Raw genomic sequence first — 23,640 nt, 5'->3', positions numbered from 1 at the left:
GCCACTGTGCTGCAGAGCAGCAAATAAAAAGGGAGTTAATTTCCAGCCCCTCTGCACCGCAGTGCAGTGCACTGAGCTGCCCTGGGAACTCTTGTCAGTATAGGTCAAGATCTGTTGTGTGTGTCTTGGGAGGACAAGGCTGCTCAGACATTTATCAGCTAAACTGCAGAGATATCACAGAGCATGCATGAAATGCAACATTTCTGCTTCTATAAATGGATGGAATTTGGACAGGTGTTAACAGTGCAGAGGGAAGAGATTGCTCAGGTTTAAAAAGAGCACATCAGCAAGCCAAAATTATTTTCCATCAACCTGCTTCTCAGAGATGTTGCTAATGAATATTATTTTTAGGTCAAGATGATGCTCATGCCAGAAACAGGAGAAATTCACACAGATTTAGTACTAGCCAAGCTTCTTTCCATTTAACCTCTGTCCCAAACAAACAATAAAACTGTAATATAATGGGAGCCCTGGCCAGCACTAAGACCCAGCACCACACTCAGTCCCATTTATTTTTTGCAGTGAAGACTGTTTTCCTTACTGATGAGCTCAGTCTGCCATGAATTACTTTTTCATGGGGGATAAATATACACTTAAACAAGATTAAACACAAATGTTCTTTAGTGGTGTCTAAAATAATATGAATGTTTTTTAGAACAGCAATAAACACACTTCATGATGCAAATAATTACACCCTGCAGCCTTTATGTAACAATAAGTGGCCAAATTTTCTACTCAGCTACATCACTGTAAACCCAGAGTAACTACTGTGAATCACCATCTCTCTCTGTGGATTCTGGAGATTCTGAAGTGTTACCTAAGCCTGAATTTGCCCCAGTTTCTCTCTAGGGTTTTGGAGACATCAGACATGCATATCTGGAAATCCACATGGTGGTCATGGAGGCATTTCCACCTCTTACCCTGTCTCTTTTGCCCCCATAATGAAGTCAGAATCTGGCTGTGTATTCCCTGTGCATCTGATATCACTTCTGTAACTGTGTACTCAGGACCAGAAGAAAGCTCAATTGAGATCCAGCAAGAGAAAGGGGAATAAAAAAAAGTACTTCAGAAAAATTCATGAAGGGTAAAGGCAATACTTGCATGTGATGGGAATCAAAGATCAGTATCTTGGGGATTAAAAAGAACCACCTCAGCTGATTTTACTTTGGATGGGAAGAATTTGGTCATGTTCTGAATTCTTTGTGAAAAGTTAATTTTATCTTAAGTTTCCCATGCAATTGTAATTTTCACGCAGAGTTTTTTAAGATGGGTCTGTTAGGCTTTAATGGCCCCTGAAATGAATCTGGAAAGGCAAACATGCCCACACTGGACCACTTGAAAATGCAGTTATTTGCTTGAAAATAACACCAACAAAGATGTATTCAGCTGTTAAAGGTTCTTCACAATTTACATGAGCACGGACCTCATGACACAACATGGAATCAGTGTTTTAACTACCACCTTGCCCTTGACTGCCATGTTTGTGTGTTGGAAGCAGGCACTCTGCTCTTACCAGGACTTGTGAGGGCTCCCAGAGCACCAGTCGTTGTGGAGAGAGGGTTTGCATTGGTGGTGGTAGCTGAGGTCTGGGCGGCGGCTGCTGCGGCTGCTAAAGTTGCCAAATTCTGTAATTGTAAAGCGTTCATGCCTATGTGGAGAAGCAATAGGGTTAATTAAAACAGGTAATCATCATCATAACATAATCGTCAAAAAGTGCTGTTTTCAATGGTCATGGAGCTTGGCATGTGCCTTGGCAATAAACTCAATTCTTTTCATTCCCAAGACATCTATAACCTCAATCCACCTCTTGCAGTTCCTGAAGAGTATTTCTCATCTCTCTACCTTGCAGTGGAGAGAATGCACCAAAGACACCAGCCTATACTTCAGGAAAATTAAACCTGGTTTGTGCCTCTTCTTAGGGAAGTGTAGAATTAAAAGTCATTTAAACCCTGCGTGAAGCCCAGGCACAATATTATTTCCTGACACAACAGGGGATATAAAGAAGATAACTAGCATTTAAAACACATTCAGGACAGGGTCATATAATTGGGATGAATAAAATTTGTTTCCCATGTTTCCCAGTTTGAATGCCTAGAAACTTGTCTGATTTTTTCTGAATGTTAGTTTGCCCACAAGAGATATTATTTCGCCCTGCACACTTTGTATTTCAAACAGAGGAGCTTAACAACAACTTGGACAAAATGAAAAAAAAAAGAGAGTTTAAATACAATACTTGGGAAGTATGTTTGAGAAGAAAAAAAATGCAATGAAGGAGAGGTGCTGTCTAGGAATTCAGAACTCCTGCAATAATGGAGAGTGATATTATTTTCAAACATAGATATTGCAGACTCCGGTTAGTACAACCAATAATTTCCATAAAGAGGAATTCTTACTGTCACAGCATTAGGGACTGTGAAATAAACCTTCATATAAACATCTACTTCTGAATAAAGCCACAAATTTAAATACAGCATGTTCCAACAGGCAGGTCAGGTCTCAGGGGAGCATCTAATTTGACTGAGGTTCTAATGTGGGTGTCTCAGTCAATGTCCAAATTCAGTTCAGATGCTGGTGTTTCTGAAAATGTGACACTGTTGCAATGGTGGGAGTTAAGATTTTAGTTTATCCAAGATACACCAATTCATAGTCTGGAACTGGAACAAGACACTTGGAGAAATTACATGACCAAACCTCTTTAAGGTTTCTTTTAAAGGCTAAAGACCATCTTAAAAAATAAGGCTTTTCTCTAACATTACTAATTCAAACTATTTTGCAAGACACAGTTCACATGTATGCAAACAATATTGTTTTTATTTTTTAAAACTACTCATCTGACTTACTGGCTTGTTTTGGGTGTACGTAATTTTTTTCCCCCACCAAAGAATTATCTTCCTTTGATAATAAGACTGCAGACTATTTCAAACAAGATTTTGGGGATGGAAAAGCTTGGGACCCAAATCTTTGTGAACAAAGCAGTCAGTAACCCTCAAAATGAGATATGGAATTCATTTTTATCCTGGACTGATACTGGTCCTTAATTATAATTTACCTTCCTATTCCATGAGGAGAATAGGTAATTCAGCAAAGAATATCCAGCAAACATTGCTGATCTTCACTGAGGCTGTATTATTGTGCCATCCTGTAACAAGGGTTTGGGAAAGCAGTGGGTTGCTCTCCTCCAGAGGAATGGCTTTCTATCACCCACTGCTTAGTTATTCATCAAAAGGATCACTCATAACCAGCTTATATTTCTTCTGTGTGAGGAAGAAGAAATAAGGAAGAAGTCCAAGTTCCTTTGGACTTTTAAATGGTATACATGTTAGGATTAAATAATTGTGATGAATTCAGAATGATTCTAGAGGACAGCCTAGGCCAGACAAGGTCAACAGGCAGCAGAGCAAACAACTGCTCTCTCTGCACTCATGAATCACCCTTGCACTTCTATGGATGCAAAGCAAATACCATCATTGCCTTATTCCACAAAAAACTTATTTTTTTTTAAACAAGCACAGGAGGAACCCATCAATTTGGCAAATGAGTTTCAATGCCCAAAGAAGATAAATGAACAAGAGCTTGGTGCTGATGAAGTTGTTTCCTCACCCAATTTGTTGTACTGTAGCAGTGAGTGTAAGACACTGGCCACAAAACAGCCTGCAGGTGTTATAGGGTGTCAGCTTTGGTGTCTGCAGGAGAAAAACCTGCTGGCTGTTGTCACACCTGAGTAAGGGAAGGACAGCAAAGACCCCCACTGAACTGAGCACCCAAATGTGAGTGTTAGCAAGGGCTCACAGCACATTGTCACCAAGCAGGCTCTAGAGCCCATTCTGTCAGCAGTTTTATCATTTAATATGCATCTTCTTTAGGATCCTCTGTCTGCTCAAACATTTGAAAAATAAGTCCTGTCATCACTGTTTCACATTCCCCATGCATTTTACCATCTCTGCTCCCTCTTTATTAGTTTCTCCCATCATTGTCAGGAATGTCAACATCCCATTCGCTTGGAAAAATTTGGAGGAGGGAAACCAAATGCTCTGGAGTCCAACCCCAAAAGAACTTTACTTTCAAATGAGGGTTTTTGGTTCAGTTGAACCTCAGCTAAGGTACAGTTCTGCAGTTCTGTGGGATGAATCTGCTCTCTCATTCTCTCCCCTTTCACACACACTCTTCACACATTTCACATCCTACAGTTTTTTTTCAAAACAGTCCCAAATCCCGCAACAGAACTGGACAGCAAATGAGTAGATGGATTTTATTTGAAAGTGCTGCTCACTCAGCAAATGCACCTCTCTCTGAAGAAATGCAAATTGCTTAACGCTGAGGAACAGCCTCATAGGCAGAGCTGCACATGAAAAATGAATATCTTCCTGTAGAGGAATAATAAGCCCCTTCTGGGTAAGGAATAACTCTTGATCTTCATGATGGAGACAATGTAGGGAATTAAAGGGAAATGATTAAAAAACCCAGATTCACAATACAGTTTGATTCCATTTTTAATAACATGTATTTACCAATGTGCTATCAGCTTGGCAAATATTCAAGATCGCAAAGAAATTCGACTTTCATTTTGTTATTTGGCAGATTAAAAAAACAATTAAATTATGTACAAAACAGATGCACAGTATGCCTTGCTTGAAACTTAAGATTTTTTAAAAAATTATTTATAAGGATAGGGGCATGAAAATTTAATTTAATGTTCACCTTAGGTAATTTTGTGTCTTATTGTTCACAGCAATTACCATAAATCTACATATCAATAAGCGAGAACAGATGTCAGTTGTTACAAGTGCTTGCCAATCAGGCCTGTTAAAAAGTGACAGATGGATGGTGATAGAACATTCTCATAAGGCCTATTAGCACATTCACAGGAAATTTTTGTAGTGCTGCACAGTCACAGATGCAGTTCTGTGAAAACACGGGGAAATTTGAGAGCACGAGATTTACATTTTACAACTTCTTGTGCTGCCTCTGACACAAACTTTCATACAATGAAGTAATTTGCCTCGTTTCAGTCACTGCAGCTTTTCTCCTGTGATAACTGTAAATTTGGAATTATTGGGTATTTGTAGAGGAGGGAAGGGAGTCACAAGCCGTTCCTCAAGATTTCTTAGGCCTCATCAGCTCTTGGGTTTCTAAAACCATAATAAAATCATATTAGAAAATAGCTGAGATTTGCTTACTGCACAAATTAAAAAAAAAAAAAAGCTACATTGAGTGGCACAGTATGCATGGAGAGTTTCAAAGTCAGTAGTGATTATCAGAACCAAATCTGATCGCTCATAAGCAGTTCCCACTGACTTGACTTCCTTTGCTTTGGAAATTTTATCCTTCTCAATTATTAGGATTTATTCCACCTGAATTAAATCCTAGCTGCAGCTTAAAAAATGTGGATTAAGGTAAAATTTTTCATCTCCAGGCTAAAAAGCAACTATTTGCTAACACTGGCATCAGCCATTTTGGATGCTGATGGTAAAATGTGTATAAAGGTGTGGAGGGTGAGGCTATTCCAGCAATATTCTAAAAATTAAAATAGACAGGAGATCTAAGTGCCACCTCCATCAAACCATATATATTCTGTGGCTACTTTTAGAAAAGCTGCTTATCTGAAAAGTGCTTGAGGTAGCCTGACCAGTTACTGTTTGATTGAGCAAAGCCCTTAAAACAACTTTTAAGTCCACAATTGATTCTGCCCTGTATTTTAAGAGTACATGCTTAAATCTGACTGCAGGTTCATGAAATCATAGAATGGTTCGAGTTGGAAGGGATCTTGCCAACACTCCATAAGCCATTTGTTGACTTATGTAGGATTTCAGCCCATTTTCAGGTTATACATGCTCCAAACACATTCTAGCAAGAAGGGTGGTTTTGTCAATTACAATGTCTTCAGTCCTAGTGGGAAGGATTCATCTGATTCTAACTTTGTCCAAAAAAAAGTTACTCAGGCTCTTGTTATAGTCAAAGAAGAGAGAGGGGGTAATGAAATAATCTGACCCTAAAAAAGAATCATAGAACATTTGGGTTGGAAGACACCATAAAGACCATCTAGTTCCAACCTCCCTGCTATGGGCAGGGCCATTTTCCATTAGTCTAGGTTGCTCCAAGCCCAAAGCTCACCTTGCAAGGGACAACTTCCACTATCCCAGGTTGCTCCAACTGCTGTTCCACCTGGCCTTGAACACTTCCAGGGATGGGGCATTCATAGCTCTCTGGGCAACCTGTGCCAGGGCCTCACCTCCCTCACAGTGAAGAATTTCATCCTAATATATGTAGTATTTTCCTAATATCCATAAAATAGATTAACCCCAGCCTTGGTAGGATGAATCATCAGCCTGGGAGTGACTCCCAGTTCACTGACATTGCAGGAGATGGGATGCCTACTTTCCAAACTACTGGGGCTCAGCTGGATGAATTCCATCCATAGAGGGGCCAAGGCAATAAAAATCCCCCTCACCCTCCATTTGCTGGTTATGGGAAGCCCACACAGAGCTACAGATATTGTGTCCAGACTTGGCCAAACCTGCACACCGTGCACTTTTACCACCTGAATAAGCACATCTCTCAATTGCTGAGCACTGCTTTTTCCTCTCAAGGTGCCTCTCCTTCTCCTCTGAGAAGGAGCACTGTGTGGATTGTGAACAGGCTCACTTGCTGCAAACTCTCTCTCTCCAAAAATGCTAAACAGAGTTGTTTAATTTATTAGTTAAAAGAAGAAGAAGGCAAAAAAAAAAAGCTAATTTTATGTGTTGAAAATAACTAGGACTTTCAATGGAATTAGTGTTACAAAAGCTGAATGTTTTTGGTCCCTGAGGTCAACATTTTCAAAACTGGTAGTTATCTTTAAGAAACAGCTATCTCCCTTGAGCTGGAAACAGTTTCTTGGTGACCTTTACTTTTAATATGATATCCCTAAAGAGGTCATAGCAGGAGAAATCCTCCTTCTGTATGGCTTTGCTGGAATGAAGCCATCGAAGAGTCGGAGGATATAAAGGATCCTTTGGCCAATGCAAAAGTATAGAGCTTTTGTGCAGATGGTCCTGGCTTCCAACTGGTCCCTCCAGATCCACTGAGCCAATCCAACAATTAGAGGAAAATATTCAGAAAGCAGAGCCTCACAGACTTTCTCTCACCCATCTGCTCCTACAGACTCTGCAACAGGAGGAAATCTGGCTTGGGTAGTGGAAGAAGGGCGGAATGGATAGAGCAGAGCTCAGGAAGGGCCAGAAGTTCAACCCAAAATGCAACCAAACTGTGAGAGAACTTGGACAGCACTGGGAAAAAGATATACATTGGAAAAATAGAAAAAGTCCCAGCTGCAGAGGGCTTAGGGACCTGAAAGAGAAGGAAAAATCCATGGTTTCTGCTCCTGTATAACTTCAGAAAGTAAAATACTCTGTCTATTCAATGAAATTAGGAGAAGGCCTTTGTTTTTTTTATGAGTACTGTACATGTTTTATTTCTTGAATGGCCACACATACAAAAATATTGATATATGAACCAATATTTGTTCCTGCCAAAACATTTGACATTAATGGATTGTAGAAAATTTTCCTAGACTGTACATTGTTTAAATAGTGAAAACACTGAAATATTTTCTACAATCATCCTAGCAATAGTAAACTTCCTTTTACACTATCTGTAGGGTAATTCCCAAGCTCTTAAACAGGCAGGTTAGCTTAAATAACTGCAGCTTTTAGGACCTGCTCCAGTGCCAGCCAAATTCAATACAAACATTCAAGCAACATCAATCTCCTTTGAACTAAGCTTCCCATGCAATTTGTATGTATTTGAAGGAGGAATTTTTGCTTGCTCGAAAGGTTGCTGATGTTTAATGTAGCTTACATTGTCTTTTAAAGTAAGACAATCAAACCACATAATGTAATTCATCTACATTATTAGCCTTCCCCAAAGACAAAGTGCAGGCTAGGCACTGAGGCTGGAGAGAAAACACATGAGAGGAAAAACATGAGAGGAAACACTGTCTTTAAATTAGCATTGGCATTAGAAGATATCAGAGAAGGGGAGCAAAAGTGAGGAAGTGCTCACTATGAAATACACTCGTAAGGATGCATGTCCTTGCATGTTTTATACAGGACAATGAAGCAGACTTTGGCAAGGTAGAATTAGTGCCTGTAATCAAGACCAGGGGATTACTGTAATACCAAAGGCACCACTGCCAGCTCTCCCAACTTTATTACCAGTATCAAAATATTACATTGTTTTCTTTGGCTTGACTCATGAAGTAGAATGATTTAGTGAAAATCTCGCTTTTCTATAGAAATGAGATAGAACTAAACTGCAGAATTAGGCATGGAACCTTAAAGCTTGGAAAGCTAAATGGCAAGCTACAGCTTTTTGTCTCTCAAATTTCAGGATCTTAAATTTTCATTAAACCAGTTTTGTGATTTGCTTGGACTTCACACAATGCTGAATGTAAAGCAGGGTCAGTTGGCTGCTACAGCAAGAACTTTTAGACCTGGTGCTGAGTGTTTAATATCTGTACGTTAGAGAGTGCTTGAGAAAAATCCCCATTTTTCTTTGGACTGTATTTCCAACTTACAAACAAACAAATACACAAACAAACAAGCAAACTCCAATACTCTTAAATGACAAACACCTAAAAAATCCACTCCTTTCACCAAAATCAAAGAACCACTGCTTTTGCAACGTGAGAACTACTTTAACCAGTCTGAGGCATGGTATTAGGGGAAGGGAATTTAAAACTGCACACTGAAGAGCAGTATCTTTGCTCTGCTAGCAAAGAAAATTGCTTTGATTTAAGAAATAATATACTGAGCATAGCAAATAACTCTTCACATGTGCAGTGGGGTGCGTGCTGTGCCCCCTCTGTTCTCTGCAGAGACAACACAAGCTGTAGCAGCACAAATAAACACTTGCAGATCCAAAGGGCCCTAATTTTGTACAAGGGGGAAGCTATATCAGAAGTCCTAATGTAGCAAACCGTGACTTCATCAAGATTTAAGCACAAAAGAGACGTTAGAGCCCTGACATGGAAGTAAGAGTGGAATTTCAATGGCTCATGTGGCTTTTGATCAAACTTTTAGTGTCTGAATTACGTGGTAAGCACACCCATCGACTTCAAGGATAAAAGTTGCACCCCTCAAACACAAAGTTCAAAGAACTTGAAAGCTGCAATGACGGATCTTCTTTAGCACCTCACTCAATTGTGTCTGGATTTTATTCCTCACTTTGAAATGTTATATTAATAGGCAAACTACATGCAATATGGAATTACATATTAGATTCTTTTTTGTGAAATCAACCTGTACAGCTTAAGTTAAAAAACCCTAGGCCTTCACAAATGTTCAAAGATAGCTTCAGCTAGTAATGCAAGCTCTTGCTGCAGACACAGGAGTACTTTCTTTTCCTTTCACGAAACATTATATACAAATTGTTAATACCAGGTGCACTGCATGACAGAGTACTGCCTGATTTCCAAGGAGAGGACATGAGCTCTCGGTTCTAACAATGACATAGTGCTTAGTCTTTGGCACTTTCATGTAGAGATGCAGCTTGGAGAACAATTTTGTATCATTAATTTTACCTTGAACATAAAGATTTACGAGTCACATGTTTTGGGGAAAGGAGTAAACTTCAAGCTGTTTTGATAACATAAATATAAGATATAAAATACATTTTTTTTCCATGAGAGGCAGTCAGTCATAAAATTATCCCATAGATGAGTGCATTAGCAATCTAATTTGCAGTTGAAAAAAGTATATCCCTCGAGTAACAATGATGTGCCACTATGATTTCTTAAGATTACTTTTTCTCAGCCTCAAGACCATATGATTTTCAGAGAATAAATCACATCTTGGATTGAAAGCCCATCCTGGAAATACTTGACTAAAATCCTTAGTTTCAACAGTTCTTGAAAACAAACCTGAATCTACACTAACAGTGAGAAATAGGCAACAAAAACTTCTAAGGTGCACATAATGCGATGGATATCACATTATGTTTCCTCAGTGTTCCAATTCTTTCATTTTTGTAGATCTAACCAAATATGAAAACATTAAAACACAATCTTTGAGCTCAAAACCACTTCCAAAATTCCCCAAGTATAAAACTGTTGCTGAAGCACTCTGTTCTGTTTATCATATTAAGATACATTATTTTGATGGAAAAAACGCTAGATTGCAAGAGTAACATAATAGAACCAGCAAGCACTGCCAGCAGGTCTGAGGAAGAGAGAATAATTCAGAGATATTGTCATCTGTAGGCCAATTTATATTGTCAGACAGCAGGTTCACATTATTCTCTGATGTCACTGCAATAATGGCATAATATAACGATTGAGCAAAGAATACCTGTGGGGTATAGCTATACAGTGTGGTATATATATACTTGTTAAAGTATTTCAGGCTTCCTTCAAAGCACAACCAGAAGCAGCAAAAGACCAGGATTAAAAAAAGAATGAGAAATGGTGCTCATAAAGACTTCTGAATATTTTAGCCCTTGTTTTGTGATGATGAAGCAAGTGTAATGTTGTATTTCATTGATTCAGCGGGCTCATGATTAAAATAAACTAATGTAGCAATTTAGGGGTTTTGTGATTCTTTCTTTTTTTTTCCCTGTAACAAGAAGAAAAAAAAGCTTTTTAACAGTTCCTCACGGCAGGCATAATGTGCATCTGTGCTCTGATTTACTGCACATGCTGCCTTCTCTAGCATCATGTTAAGTTAGGATATCAGCATGGTAGGTCACACAGTGGGAATGACCTTTTGCTAATCACTACACATCAGTTACTACTGGCACACAGCTCATTACTAAGAAACCCTCCAACTAGCTGGCTTTCAAATCTGCTCGCACTTTGATTCTTTTTTCCCCTTTTCTTTCTTTCTTTTTTTCCTCCAGACTGAAGATTATACTTTTACATAAAATCTCTGTTGTGTAATTTTGCCAACTAGGGTTCCAAAGTCAAAAAGGCACCCAGTTAATTTTCTGTGATTATAAAAGGAGCCTGAAAATTCATACTGAAGGTAGGCCTGTAATCTTGGGTTTCATTAAAAAGGTCAGAACATTTTTCCTCACCACATATTATTAAAATGTTTGAGGGCTGCCATTAATTTGATTTTTCAGGACATAGAAATCTCACTGGAAATTAGAATGTAATCCTGCTGTTGCTTTCCTGACACTTTTCATAGGGCAGGATACGGCTGCAGGGACTAAGAGCTCTCCTGCAATTTACAATTGGTTACTTTGGCCAAATGGCAGGTGACTAATGCAAGACAAACTGTTTGCACAACCTGGGAGCTCTGGGTTTAATTTCAGTTCTGAAAGAGGGGTGAAAGTGTTTCTATTGACGCTGAACCATGAGCTGTCCCCTGCCAATACATCTGCCACATTTAATACACAACACACCCCCCACCCCCTGACAATGTGATTATTAGAGGTACAGAATTCAATAGCTTAAGAACACAAAACATAGCAGGAGCAAAATGAAAGGGTTTTTAACTCACCGGCCATTTGCTGAATGCCGCTGAAGGCACCCAAGTTACTGGAGGAAGTTGCTTGCTGCAGGAGCTGCAAATGAACAACACAGCACAGCAATCTTTCTGACAGTAATGCAACAAATGAAGATAAAGCTAAAATGAGCTATCATTTCACATTTGGAGTATTTCTGCTTTTCTTTACATTTATATAGTCTCTTGCTTCTGTCTGCTGTTGGAATGAACATCCCTAGAGTCAATGCTGTAAATCCATATTAATGTCTAATCTCTATTAAGAAACACAGAGACACAAGGGAAACTCAATAACATGGCTGCTTTAAAACAATTAATCAATTTATTCTTTTTAACAACCAGGTGTTAAATCTATTTAAACCAACATAGTGTGACTAATTACAACCCTCTGTAGTCTAGTAGTTACCATAACTCATCTCTGTCAATCATGGTCCATTCTTCCCCACCCCCGTGAATTCAGTTTTTTCTTTATTATCTTTATGAATCAAGCACACAGATATTCATTAGACTGGGATTTGTACATATAGCAACTTAGCCAGCTCAGCATTAATTAGCCAACCTCAGTACTAATACATATTTTTAATTGCCGAGTAAATTGCTGTTTCTATTACTATATCAAAATATTGTATGCACACAAATGATGTATTTATACATACACAATGCATATATATAGGCACATCCATTTAATAGAATCATAGAATGGTTTGGTTTCATAGAATCATAAAATGGAAGGGACCTCCACTTCCAACTGCCCTGTCACAGGCATGGACACCTTCCACTAGATCAGGTTGCTGAGAGCCCCATCCAGCTTGGCCTTGAACACTTCCAGGGGTGGGGCAGCCTCAGTTTCCCTGGATAACCTGTGCTACTCTCTCACCACCCTCACAGGAAACAATTTCTTCTGAGTATCTCATCTAAACCTGCCCTCTCTCAGTTTAAAATCATTACCCCTTGTCCCATCACTAAATGCCCCTATACCCTCTCTAGCTTTGTTTGAGGCCCCCTTCAGGTATGGAAAACTCAAAGGTCCCAGAGGCTTCTCTTCTCCAGGCTGAACAGCCCTGACTCTTTCAGCCCTCCCTCCACAGCAGAAGTGCTTTAACCCTCTGATCACCTTTGTGGCCTCCTTTGGATTTACTCCAACAGGTCTGTATCTTTCCTGTACTGGGGGCTCCAGAGCTGGGTGCACTGCAGGGGGGGTCTCACCAGAGCAGAGCAGAGGGGCAGAACCCCCTGCCTTGATCTGCTGCCCACGGTGCTGGGAATACAGCCCAGGACATGTTTGGCTTTCTGGACTGGAAGTGCACATTGACAGGTTGTGTTAAGCTGCTCATCCACCAACACTTCCAATCCATCTTTTGATCCATGCTTTTGTGCTTGGGATTGCCCTGATCCAGGGTCAGGACCTTTTAACAACCCCAATCCATCTTTTGATCCATGCTTTTGTGCTTGGGATTGCCCTGATCCTTTTAACAACTAGGTTTTATTTGTCTTGAGGAACCCCCAAGTTATCTAAAAGATCCTCAACCAGACCTCCCAACTCCAAAGGCACAAAGGCAGAGGCTGCCTCTCAGCTGTGATGAAGGGAGACCTCTCTTGGCCATCCAGAACCAAAGATACATGGCTGTGGATTTCAGATTTTCCAGCAGGGACAGCACCTGTTTCTCATCTTACAAATGGACTAAGGAAAAGGCCATTTTAAATTGATGGCTTTTCCTGGCCACATTCACTTTCTGTATAAGGGATACGAACCATGCATGTTTAGCACTGGCAGGACCATGCATTAAAGCAAAAGCCATTTCCAAATGAAAATGTGGAAATTTGATGATTGAACCACAACATTCTAGTTTAGAGGCTGCACCATATGGATATGGCCTCCACAGTGTTCAGCTGCCTATCTGTCCTCACCTAAGGAAGAACTTAAATTTTATTCCAGCTATAAAAAAACAGACTCTAGCATTCAAAACCCCCAAAAGTAATGGAATAAAATTTTATTTACATTGTTGGGGTTGGAAATAGGCAATCTTTAAGGTCCCTTCCAACCCAAGCCTTTCTATTAATCTATTAATTGTTTTGCAGATAAACACAGCCAGAAGAAGACACACTGTGTATCCTGGACAATTTAGCAATTTACTGCAGGAAGTTTAGGAGAACTGATTTACCATGGTCCTAAAATAAATAGAGTATAATACAACCATTGCCTCTGAAGTGAACTTACAGCTAGATATTGTGGTGTGAGTCCTCCAAGACCTGTGAGGTTTCCCCAAGTGGCAGTATTGAGCTGTTGCATCTGCTGAGCCAACTGCTGCTGCAAACGCCGCTGCTCCTTGTCCTTTTGGGTGTCAGCAAACTTCACCACGATTGGCGAAGAGCAGCCCTGTGGTTGGATAGATCAGGAAAGACAGAAGGGTTAAATCACACCAGGTCATGCTCACCTCATGAGCTCAGCCATGTCCTGTAGGGCCACTGGCACTGGCACAACCAGATCGTTCACCCTCTCTTTGTGACTGGCACGTGTAGGACTGCAAGCACTAAGGTTTTCAGGTTCTTACGAAAAGAGGCTATGGAGAAATTATTGATTCCCCCGCTCTTTTTATAAAGCACCTTTCCTCAGGCTCTCTTTTCCTTCTAGCTATCAAAATTGCTGCCAGAGACAGCAAAGTGTACCAGTCCTCTTTAATTAAGCTTCACAGCTGATGAGATGGACGTGATGCTTTGTCTGCAGTCTGTTTCCGAGGCAGCGCCAAAGGGAGAGGTGTCCAATCTCCATGCTGCCAGGGACCACACAGCCAACAGCGCCCTGCCACCACGGTCTGGCTGTGCCATCAGGCTCAGTGCAGCTGGTGTGTGCACCCTGAAGAGCCTGGGAGCAGCAGATTTACCTCAGCACCCATTTACATCAGTGAGGCACTGGCCCTGCTCACACCAAGGACCCCCGGTCAGTTCACCCACCTGCGGTCCGCTCCCGGGCACGCTTTGTATCAAGCACCCTTGAGATGTGAACAAAGGGCAGGATGCAGACCAAAAGGGACTAGTTCTGGTGATAGCAGCCCATTCCTGATTGACACCACTTCTTCTATTGCTTCTATCAGCTTCTTGTTACATGGTATGGCAAGGCTGTAAGATGCCTTAGGGAATAGGGAAGCTGTAAGAAAGAGCTAGAGGTCTGGTCTGCAGCCTATTCCTCACCCTTGGGAGGGCTGAGGGACCCTTGGGAAGAAGCTGGAGGACACAGACCAAATGGACTTTTGAGGTAAACTGAATTTCCCTTGGACTTCGAATTGGGCACTCCTGGGCAAAGACACTGAGACAATGAGATGTGATTATGAAAGATGTCTCTGTTGATTTCTCTCTGTTTTTTTCTCTGCTATGAGATGTTTCACATTTTAACCTTTCAAGTCTTAATTTTTTTCAGATCAAGTAAGCAAGCTATATACTGCAATGATTCAGTTCTTCAAATTAATTCAAGCATTTTATGAGTCATCAAATCTGTCAATCCATTTCATACTGACTTTCAACTTCACAGCATCCAATGAATAACTTCCCTTGCCATGCGTTGTTATACTAATTTCTTGTCTAACTTCAATGTGAACACAATGACAGGAGTGATAAGTGACTCAAGTCCAAGAAACACAGCAGTGCTTTAGCCAAAGTGTATAGCGTGGGATGCAGAGCAGGGCTCCACTTCACCTACTCTTCCCATGGCTGCTCTCACAACATTGTGAACATCTTCAGAAACATCTTCAGATGTTCAGGAAACATCTTCCTCAATTAATTACAAAAAGCAGCCATGTACCTTTTCTCTGAAAAACCTCACACCAGGACAAGTGATAAAAAATATTCCAAATCATCAGATAAAATGATGAAATAAACGGCAATAATTATTATTATTATAATAATAACAATAATAATAATAAACGATCTCATATAAAGATTCCCCATCAATGCTGTTCCTTTAAAATTATCTTAGAAAATCATCACTTGTGGTATATTATTCCACCTCCAATTCTTTTCCTGTGTGTTTCATTGTAAAAATGTCTTTTAGTGTTTCTGTGAGATAGAAAGGAGATCCATAACACTCCAGCAATCAAATAAAGATTATGAAGGAGTCGGCTTGTTACACAATTACCTCTCTCTAGTGATTTTTATACTAATATTAAAAATAAGATCATTTAGAAAAAAAAGAAGAAAGAAAAAGGAGCCAGGGGGTAGACAATGTGAGAGAGATTTTTCTGGTTTTGCTAATAAAAAAAAAGCAAGCTGTTTCTATCTTATATGAGATACAAGTAACATTATTGGCAACACTGGGCTAAGAACAACTGGAAATTACTGCCTTCTGACTGGATGTACCGGAGAATCAAGTATATTTACAAAGAAATAGAAATGAGTATCAAAGGAAGAAATATTATATGGTTATTTTGGTTTTCAGTTTGGTAGTTCAGCATTCAACATTACAGCTGACATATTTATGAATGCTTAAATGTCAGTAAATTGTATAAAAACAATATCTCTGCAATTTATGAATCTATAATTCATTTTTTCACTGTATGCTCTATATTTCATCACTTCATCATTTTCAAGAAAGCAAACATTCTGAAGACTGAGATTATATCTAGCAAGTGGCTCTATATGAGAAAAGGATTGTTATTGTTGTATCAAATTTATTCCATGATAACAAATTAGTGTTTTCTACTGGTGCTGCATTTGAATGACTTAAACAAACAAACAGAAAAGAAATAGAAGAGCAAACACTTTAGAGCAGCAATTATATTTTAAAAATCAGTTGATTTCACCAAGTCAGTAAGTCAGGAGGAAAGAGCAGTAAGAGAATGCATTATTCTATGAGATGTGTTCATCTGGACTCAACAATCCCATTGTTCTTTCTTAGCCCTCTTTGAAAATTCATCTTGGTCAATGATATGTGCTAAGGAACTGAAAATAATAAAAAAGGAAAAAAATCTGTAGTAGTCGGGTTGAAATGCAATTGTGTACTGCATATCTTCCCCTAAGCCCACTTTTGTTTGCAAAATAGTATGAGACCAAAGTGTCCAAGATGTCTGTTTCAGGCTGAGGTTTGACATGTAACACTAGTCAACCCAATTTAACTTTTCACTAGAAGAGTATTGGCAAAAGTGAGCAAATTTTTTTTTTTGCCTACAGGGTGATTCTTGTTTTATGCACTTCTATTTCCTAGCTTGAGGGGAAGCTTCCAGCACAAACACAAGGTGCATCTCCCTTCCTCATTCAATGGCTTCATATTTCCATGCCACTCAGTGCCATTTTCTTCCCAACAGCTGGTGCTGCCTTCATATTTTCCTGTTGTCAGGTTGAGTCCCTCCTCCACAGAGAGGGAGGGTACATGGCTTCTTTCCAAGATGGGCCTCAGCCTAAGCCCAAATGATGCAAAGACCCAGATGTTCAAAGGGAAAAATATTTGGAATTGCCTTGCCAATTTGGGGATGTCATTGATGATGTCTCTAAAAGTCTTGAGAAGGATTTTGAAACAAGAGTAACTATTCTACAGAACTAATCACATTAAGAGCATTCTGTCAAAATGCAGCCCCTTTTGGAGTGCTGCATACAACAGGGGACTGGGAGAATTTGTCTGGGAGGTGTTATGTCTTTATTTTACCATCTTCGGAAGTAGAGCTGTGTAAAATTCATTTTGCTAGATGGAAAAATGCATTAAAACACGTGGAAAATATAGGTAAAACACAGTATTACCAATAAACATTTTCTTTTTACTTGGACTCAAACCCAGCAAACATATAGATCTGAATTAATGGTGCAGTGCACGGCAGACAAATTACTACAGGTATTATTGCAGAGACTTAAAGTGGCAGTTTTTTCACAATATACTATCAGACTGCATAGACTGTATAACAGCAGCTTTCTAGTAAAGATAATTTCATTTGTTCTCATCTCATTGGCAGATTCTCAACTAAAACTGTATACCCAGGGTCTAAAAATGCATTGCACTGAAAAGAAAACACATTGATTATAAAAGAAGCTCAACCAAATTCAAACGTGATGTTTGGAAAGACAACAGCTTTGCAATGCTGATATCATTACTTGTACTATACAGGAAACAGTTAGTGACATTTTCATGCACTGCCTTGAATTTTATCTTCTCCTCCTCCTCGTCCTCTGTCCACCCTCCCACCCCTGGTGTCCCCCCTTGGCTCGGTACACAAAGCAGCTCAACAACATGACGCAATAATGATTGTTCAGCACCCAGCATGCTTTGGGAGACTAGAGCATTGCAAAGGAAAATCACTGAGAGAAAAAAATAAAAAATTGAAAGGTCCTGGTGGAAAAAGAAATAAATAAAAAAAAAAAAGAAACAAGTGCACATAACATCAATGCCACCTCTGAGAAAAATCATCACTACACGAAGATACAGTATACATAATACAGTATAACATGCACTCTCCAATGATAAGCTAGAAGATCCAGAGTAAGTAAAGATTTCATACTTGTGCGGTTTTTTGTGCAAAATTCTGAAAGACCATGACAAAAATCACAGACTGAAAAAAGTTTTGAGATTGCCAGACAAGCTGTGGCATTCAATAACCACTCCAATGACCAGATCGTTAGCCAGCAGCTGAAGTCACGTTGAGTGAACTGGTTTAAAGTTTTGAGCTGCTCATCATTATAAAATATGAAGCCATAGAGGCAGTTTGGAAGGGAATGAAGAGTGTTGCTTGTGAGGGGCCAGCCACGATGGTGCTCTGCAGGAAGTGCCACACTCCGATATGCTCTGTCATCATTAGCATTTTTATTGGCTACATGAAGAAGGCAAAATAATATTAACTTAAAAAGAGATTTTATTTGCAGAAAAACACATGCACTAGTAACTCAGTGTGGCCATGTTAAATCTCTTGAGCTTTTTCTCAGAGCAGTGCAAACCACGACACTTAGAAATCTATTTAAAAGAAACTAAGATTTTTCTTAGGGGGAATGCGTGTTAAAAATAGAGGTAATTTACTCATCAGAGATACTTTGAGTACGACTAAGGAGTGATATTCACAGCATTTTTATTTTCTGCTGAATGCCACTGAAAACAGGATTGAGAGCTGTGTTTGGATACCACACAGCAGCCTTATTGTGCTCTTTTAGGTGATTGAGAAAAATAAAGCTTCACAAAGACAGGTAGAGTGAGCTGGTAAAAAATTTAAATCTGTGATTGTCATGTGTCTGATCTGATCCAGGAGAGCATGGCTTTACCATTCGCAATCATTTGCACAAAGAAAACAAAGAAAGGGCAAATGATACAGTACTGTACCTCCATGGTCTGAGACTGGTGCATGGCTTTGATTGCATTCTGTGCCATTGCCCTTGTAGAAAATGTGACAAACGCACAGCCTGTGGGAACAAGGGGACAGGGAGCAGGAAAGACAAAAAACAACAAGACAAAAGGGTTGGACGCTTGTTAAACCAACACAGTCTACGAGAACGGCCACAAGACGACACTGTTCTCAGTAGTACATAAAAATAAACAACTTCTCTAGTTTATTTATTGACAGTGCTGACTTGCTAATCTGACCATAGATGAAAGAAAAAAAATTAGGTGGAGATGGGTGACAAGAAGGGGCTTTATTGAATTTTTTGTTTGCTTTGTTTTGTTTTTCTTTTTTTAAATTTGTTTGTTCTGTTTTGTTACTGTTTTTGTTCTTTAGCCACAGGGTTTGAAATAAATAAGGCTTTTATGTAGCCTTTGGATTGCATAGTTAAATCTATTCAGACCATGCATTAACAATTGCTTGCTCTAGCTTTTGTGTAGGTAAACTGTGGATAGTGAATAAATGTCGGCATCACTGACAGCTGAACTGAGAATTTAATAAAGGGGTCCATAACATCACAAATTACTGTGATGCACCAAGAAGTATCATACAAATAAGAATGAGAAAAAAACCACTGTGTATTCTGTGACTATTTGTGAAAAGACTCAGACAAAATTCAGTAATGTAGGTGGAATCTCAACATTTAAGAAAATAACATTTAAAAAATAAAAATCCTTATGGTATTTGTTTCTCTGAGTTCTAGGTACAAGTATAATTCTTTGATCCATGAAAGCTACTGCCAGCTTGAACAATTCTGAAGCTATGTGCATGAATAACTGAAAAAATAACTTTTTTTTTTCCTTCTTCAGCCTTTAAAATCATAATGAAAAGCCAGTAGGCTAATGCCTGGACTATTTTTCCACCCTTTTACTATTGTCAGCCATACCTGCACTGGGCATGGTGCAGGTCAACGTTTTCAGTGCATGACTCACTGCCCTTTTGGCTAATAAAAACATTGCCTCCTGAGATTTACATTTTATTCTTCATGCACCCTTGGGCATCTTAAAGAAAAAGACTGTGAAATTAATGCAGATTCAGGCTGATTTTGTAATAATACCATGGCACACTAAAAGCTTAGCTAAAGCAACACAGACTTATTTCACTTGTGATCTCTAATGACTTTAAAAGTGCATTGATTTTCAGCTCCCTTAGCCTTGCACAGTTTGAACTTAGGTTTCAGAGAATAATTTAGTGTTCCACTCAATTTCCTCAAAACATTATTATTATTACTACTTAAAAGATTTCCAAATGAAGCAGATCTAAGCACTGAGAGGCTAAAGCATATTGTCATTTTAGAGCTAATGCATGAAAGCTACATTCTGGCATCAAAAATACAATATTGTTGCCCCTGTGGCCAATGGGCAAAATAAACCATTTTGCAATCCAGCAAGCAACAGATTGTTTGGTTTATGCAAATCAATTTGGGGCATAGAATACCTTTTCTTTTTAGCTCTGTGTGTACCTGGTAAGATTATCAAGTCAAGACTGTATTCACATTTTAATCAAACAACAGTAAGAGAAAGCAATGCCTGATCATTACCCAAAAGCACTACATCTAGTCATGAAAATAAAGTCAATGCATTTTTGCATCATGCGGTATTTTTTTCTCTCTTTAATGTAAAGGCCCTTGATTCAAAATAACCTAAGCTGGCTTATGTAGCTCTGACTGAAAGATGAGCATCATAAAATCAGAAATAAATTTTTTTTTACCCAAACTTCACCACAGCATTGTGACTTTCTGTATTTCTTAGGTAACAAAACAGCTCATGATGTCTCACTACTCTTTAGCCACACTACATAATGCTATACTAGTCTTGTTCAGCAACATATTTCTGTCAAAGAATATGATGTAACAAACCAGCTTTTTGTACAACAATCTAGACAAAATGTGCAGTAGAAGGGTAAATAATCTACAGTACTTTTCCTATATTCCATATTGCTGCTGTGCACTAAAATTAAAGAGGCCCAAATTTACCATCAGTCTCAAAGTAATCTCTCTTAATGCCATTTCTGTTATTAGCATTATTCTTTTCTTGTCTTGCAAATTCAGTGGGGGACGAGCACAAATAGAGATATACTGGAGGGCAGGCAAGGAACCCCATGCAGAGCCTTGAATAATATTGTTGATAATGGTCAAGAAACTGCTTCATTCACTTCTTTGGTTCTCGCTGTCCAGGAGTGTGTACTATAGTGACAATTACTGAATGAAGGTTTCAAATACATGAGAAGCATGTAAAATGTCAACAAAAATCAGTAAGACACAGTTTATGCATTTATCACAATTTCTCCCCAGCAGTTCTGCTGTAACTTACTGAGAGATGTTGCAATTAGCAGGTCTCAAAAGAAATGTGAATCAGCAGAGAAATAAGGCTGCATTCCTCTCAAGATAAAGCAGACTGCCCCTTCCCTCCCTTAAGCTTTCTCCCTCTTTAACCACAGGGCTCAGCTGCTTGTTGCTTTCAGTGCCCAACACCACTGCAAAGCCTTCCTCCTCACTCCTCAGCCCAAAACCATTTGCATGGGTCTCGTTGCCTTTGTCATGGCGCAAAAGGACCTTTGTAGCAGATCTCTGTACCAATTTGAAAGAAACTTGTTCTTTGGGCAAGGGGAATGCCTGATGAATGAGGTTATGCAGCTTGAATATGAGCATTTGGAAGCAGCATTCCACAGAGAGGATGGGGCTGCATTTTAATTAGGGTTTGCCAGCCAGAGGCTACAAGGTTAAGTCCCCTTGTTATCTCCATTCAGCAGGCTATTTCCCACCGATAGACAGTGGCCATTTCCACAGTAAATTTCCAATTTACCTCAATAACATGGCCAAAATTCAGTAGACAATGTTATTTCTAAATTATTTGAGAGGTTAAGAGGTTGCCATCAAGTGCCCCAGTTAAACATTTGTTAATTTAACCATCCTTCCAGACATTCACATTCAAGGGTTATTTTTCAGCTACCAAAGCTGGACACTTCACACAAAACATTTGTATATTTATTATGTGTGCATATATATTTTATTGTGCATGGAATATGGGATCATATATATTTTATTACGTGTGAACTGTGGACTCCTTTCCTTCATGACCAGATTGCCACACTGGATGGTAGCTTAGCCTATGTCATAGGATTTGGTCTGTTTAACTCAATCACTTTGCATTTATATTTTAGATGTTCAGAAAAAGCTGTTCTGAAATGCTTGTATTTACTGTCATGGTCAATGGCAGGACCTTGATTGTCCTCTGTGGGGCACATATGCATTGAAGGAAGATGGTTTAGTTGAGCATCTAGAATTTAATCAGAAGCTGGTGTCCAAGGACACTGGAATTCATTTTTTTATGTTTCTGAAGGGTTGGGAAAAGCCTTTCCAGCACTCTCTCCCTCACTGTGTCACATGGGTGCAGGTGGTCTTCTGGGAACACACTGCCAGCTTTAGGACCATAAATCACAATTAGAAGAGGACAGGAGTAATCAGATTTCATGCCTTGTGGTGCAAGGAAACAAGAAAGATTTCCATGGCCTCTTACCTCATCCTATGAAACATGGCATTGATTGGCGTGCCACGGAACGAGGTCTTCCCAACCCACAGCTACGAGCAAACTATTTCTGTTCTACCCCACCAAGTCCTGATATTCAATTATTCCCTTCTTACTTGAGCTGTGGAGCTCTCTGGGAGGGAAAATATGGAGAGGGGGATATTTCTATAGCTAATGGCTTGAAATAACTTCAGTTTGTACAACCAGCTACACCAAAAAATAGATTGTTTTGTAAAAACAGCCAGCTTACAGGAACCTTGCACTTATTTATCAGCTCTGGTTTCAAAATGTCAGGAATCACTGACAGAAGGAAAAGAGGAGGGAGAGAGAAGATCTAAGAATTTTAGCTGCTTCTCCAAGGCTGCCTTCTCACCCCCTACAGCAGATAAATGAGTGACTGGGAAAGGGCTGCTGGAAATAATTTCCTTCTGCAGGTGGAATTGGAGTAAGGCGCCCAGCCCTGGCATGAGAGAAATTTTTGAGCCCATTATCACATCTGCCACATTGGCTGAGAGAACATCTAAACTCACAGGGTTACTCCTTACCCCTCTCCCACCACAAACTGAAAGAGAATTCTGAAAAAGCAGTCAAATGTGATAGGCCTCCTCCTTTATCCTGGCCATCCCAAACCTAGGGCTTGCTGCTTGAGTGACTGAATATTTGAAATATTTTAAAAAGCTCAGCTCTGCCCCATTTCAGCTCCTGCTTCCTGTGATTCTTTTCATCTCTGGTTTTTCTAGAAGTGTTGAGAAACATTCAGTCAGGAGTTCTTGCACAGCCTAACACAACATAACACCCGCAAGCTGCAAGTGAAGGAGAACATTTTTACATATGGGAGCTTCAGGTAAGGTTCATACCTACACAAGAAACCTCCCTCATGAAACCACCATGGTCTACCAAAGGTTTTAAAATGAAGCCAAAGGGAGATGCAAAATGCAGAGACATTGTTTGGAAGTCTAAAACCAGGGTTTTGACACAGAAGGAGACCCAAGAGATTTTCAAAGCCACCCAAGCAAGTGCAGTGCTGCGAGTGCTGGCTGAGCAGCTGGTGCTGTAATGGTTGTACCACAGCTTCCCAGTAACCTGTAAACAAGTTTTTCTTCAATTTCTGTAAAGAAACAAAAGTGAAAAGCTGCCAAATACTCCTGCAAGGAGTAGTTGGGATCCTCTGAGATGAAAGCTTCTATTTAAGGAAAAGATAAGGCTTGAATAAAAAGCTATGGAAATTGAAGTGTGATAAAAATAAGCTCTAGTTGGGTTAAAATGTTTCTAGCTGAGATTGCAAAGTAG

At 39.5% G+C, this 23,640-nt stretch overlaps 1 protein-coding gene across 11 annotated transcripts in view; it reads right to left on the bottom strand.

Annotated features, from left to right (window-relative positions):
* The window catches only part of CELF2 (CUGBP Elav-like family member 2), a 547,089-nt gene that overhangs the window by 39,719 nt on the left and 483,730 nt on the right, over positions 1-23,640 (bottom strand). For 10 of the 11 annotated variants that reach the window (XM_039730885.1, XM_039730881.1, XM_039730879.1 and 7 more), the window contains 4 exons: positions 18,766-18,845; positions 13,699-13,857; positions 11,478-11,541; positions 1,514-1,648 (listed from right to left, as the gene is read on the bottom strand). In XM_039730885.1, coding sequence (XP_039586819.1) covers positions 1,514-1,648; positions 11,478-11,541; positions 13,699-13,857; positions 18,766-18,845 — 438 coding nt within the window. The remainder of the gene's footprint in view (positions 1-1,513; positions 1,649-11,477; positions 11,542-13,698; positions 13,858-18,765; positions 18,846-23,640) is intronic. The other variant, XM_039730889.1, reaches the window with a different exon arrangement.

This window comes from Passer montanus, unplaced genomic scaffold, assembly GCF_014805655.1.
Source record: "Passer montanus isolate IOZ18808 unplaced genomic scaffold, ASM1480565v1 scaffold74, whole genome shotgun sequence".
Taxonomy (NCBI): Eukaryota; Metazoa; Chordata; class Aves; order Passeriformes; family Passeridae; genus Passer; species Passer montanus.
This window is presented reverse-complemented; position numbering and strand designations above follow the sequence as displayed.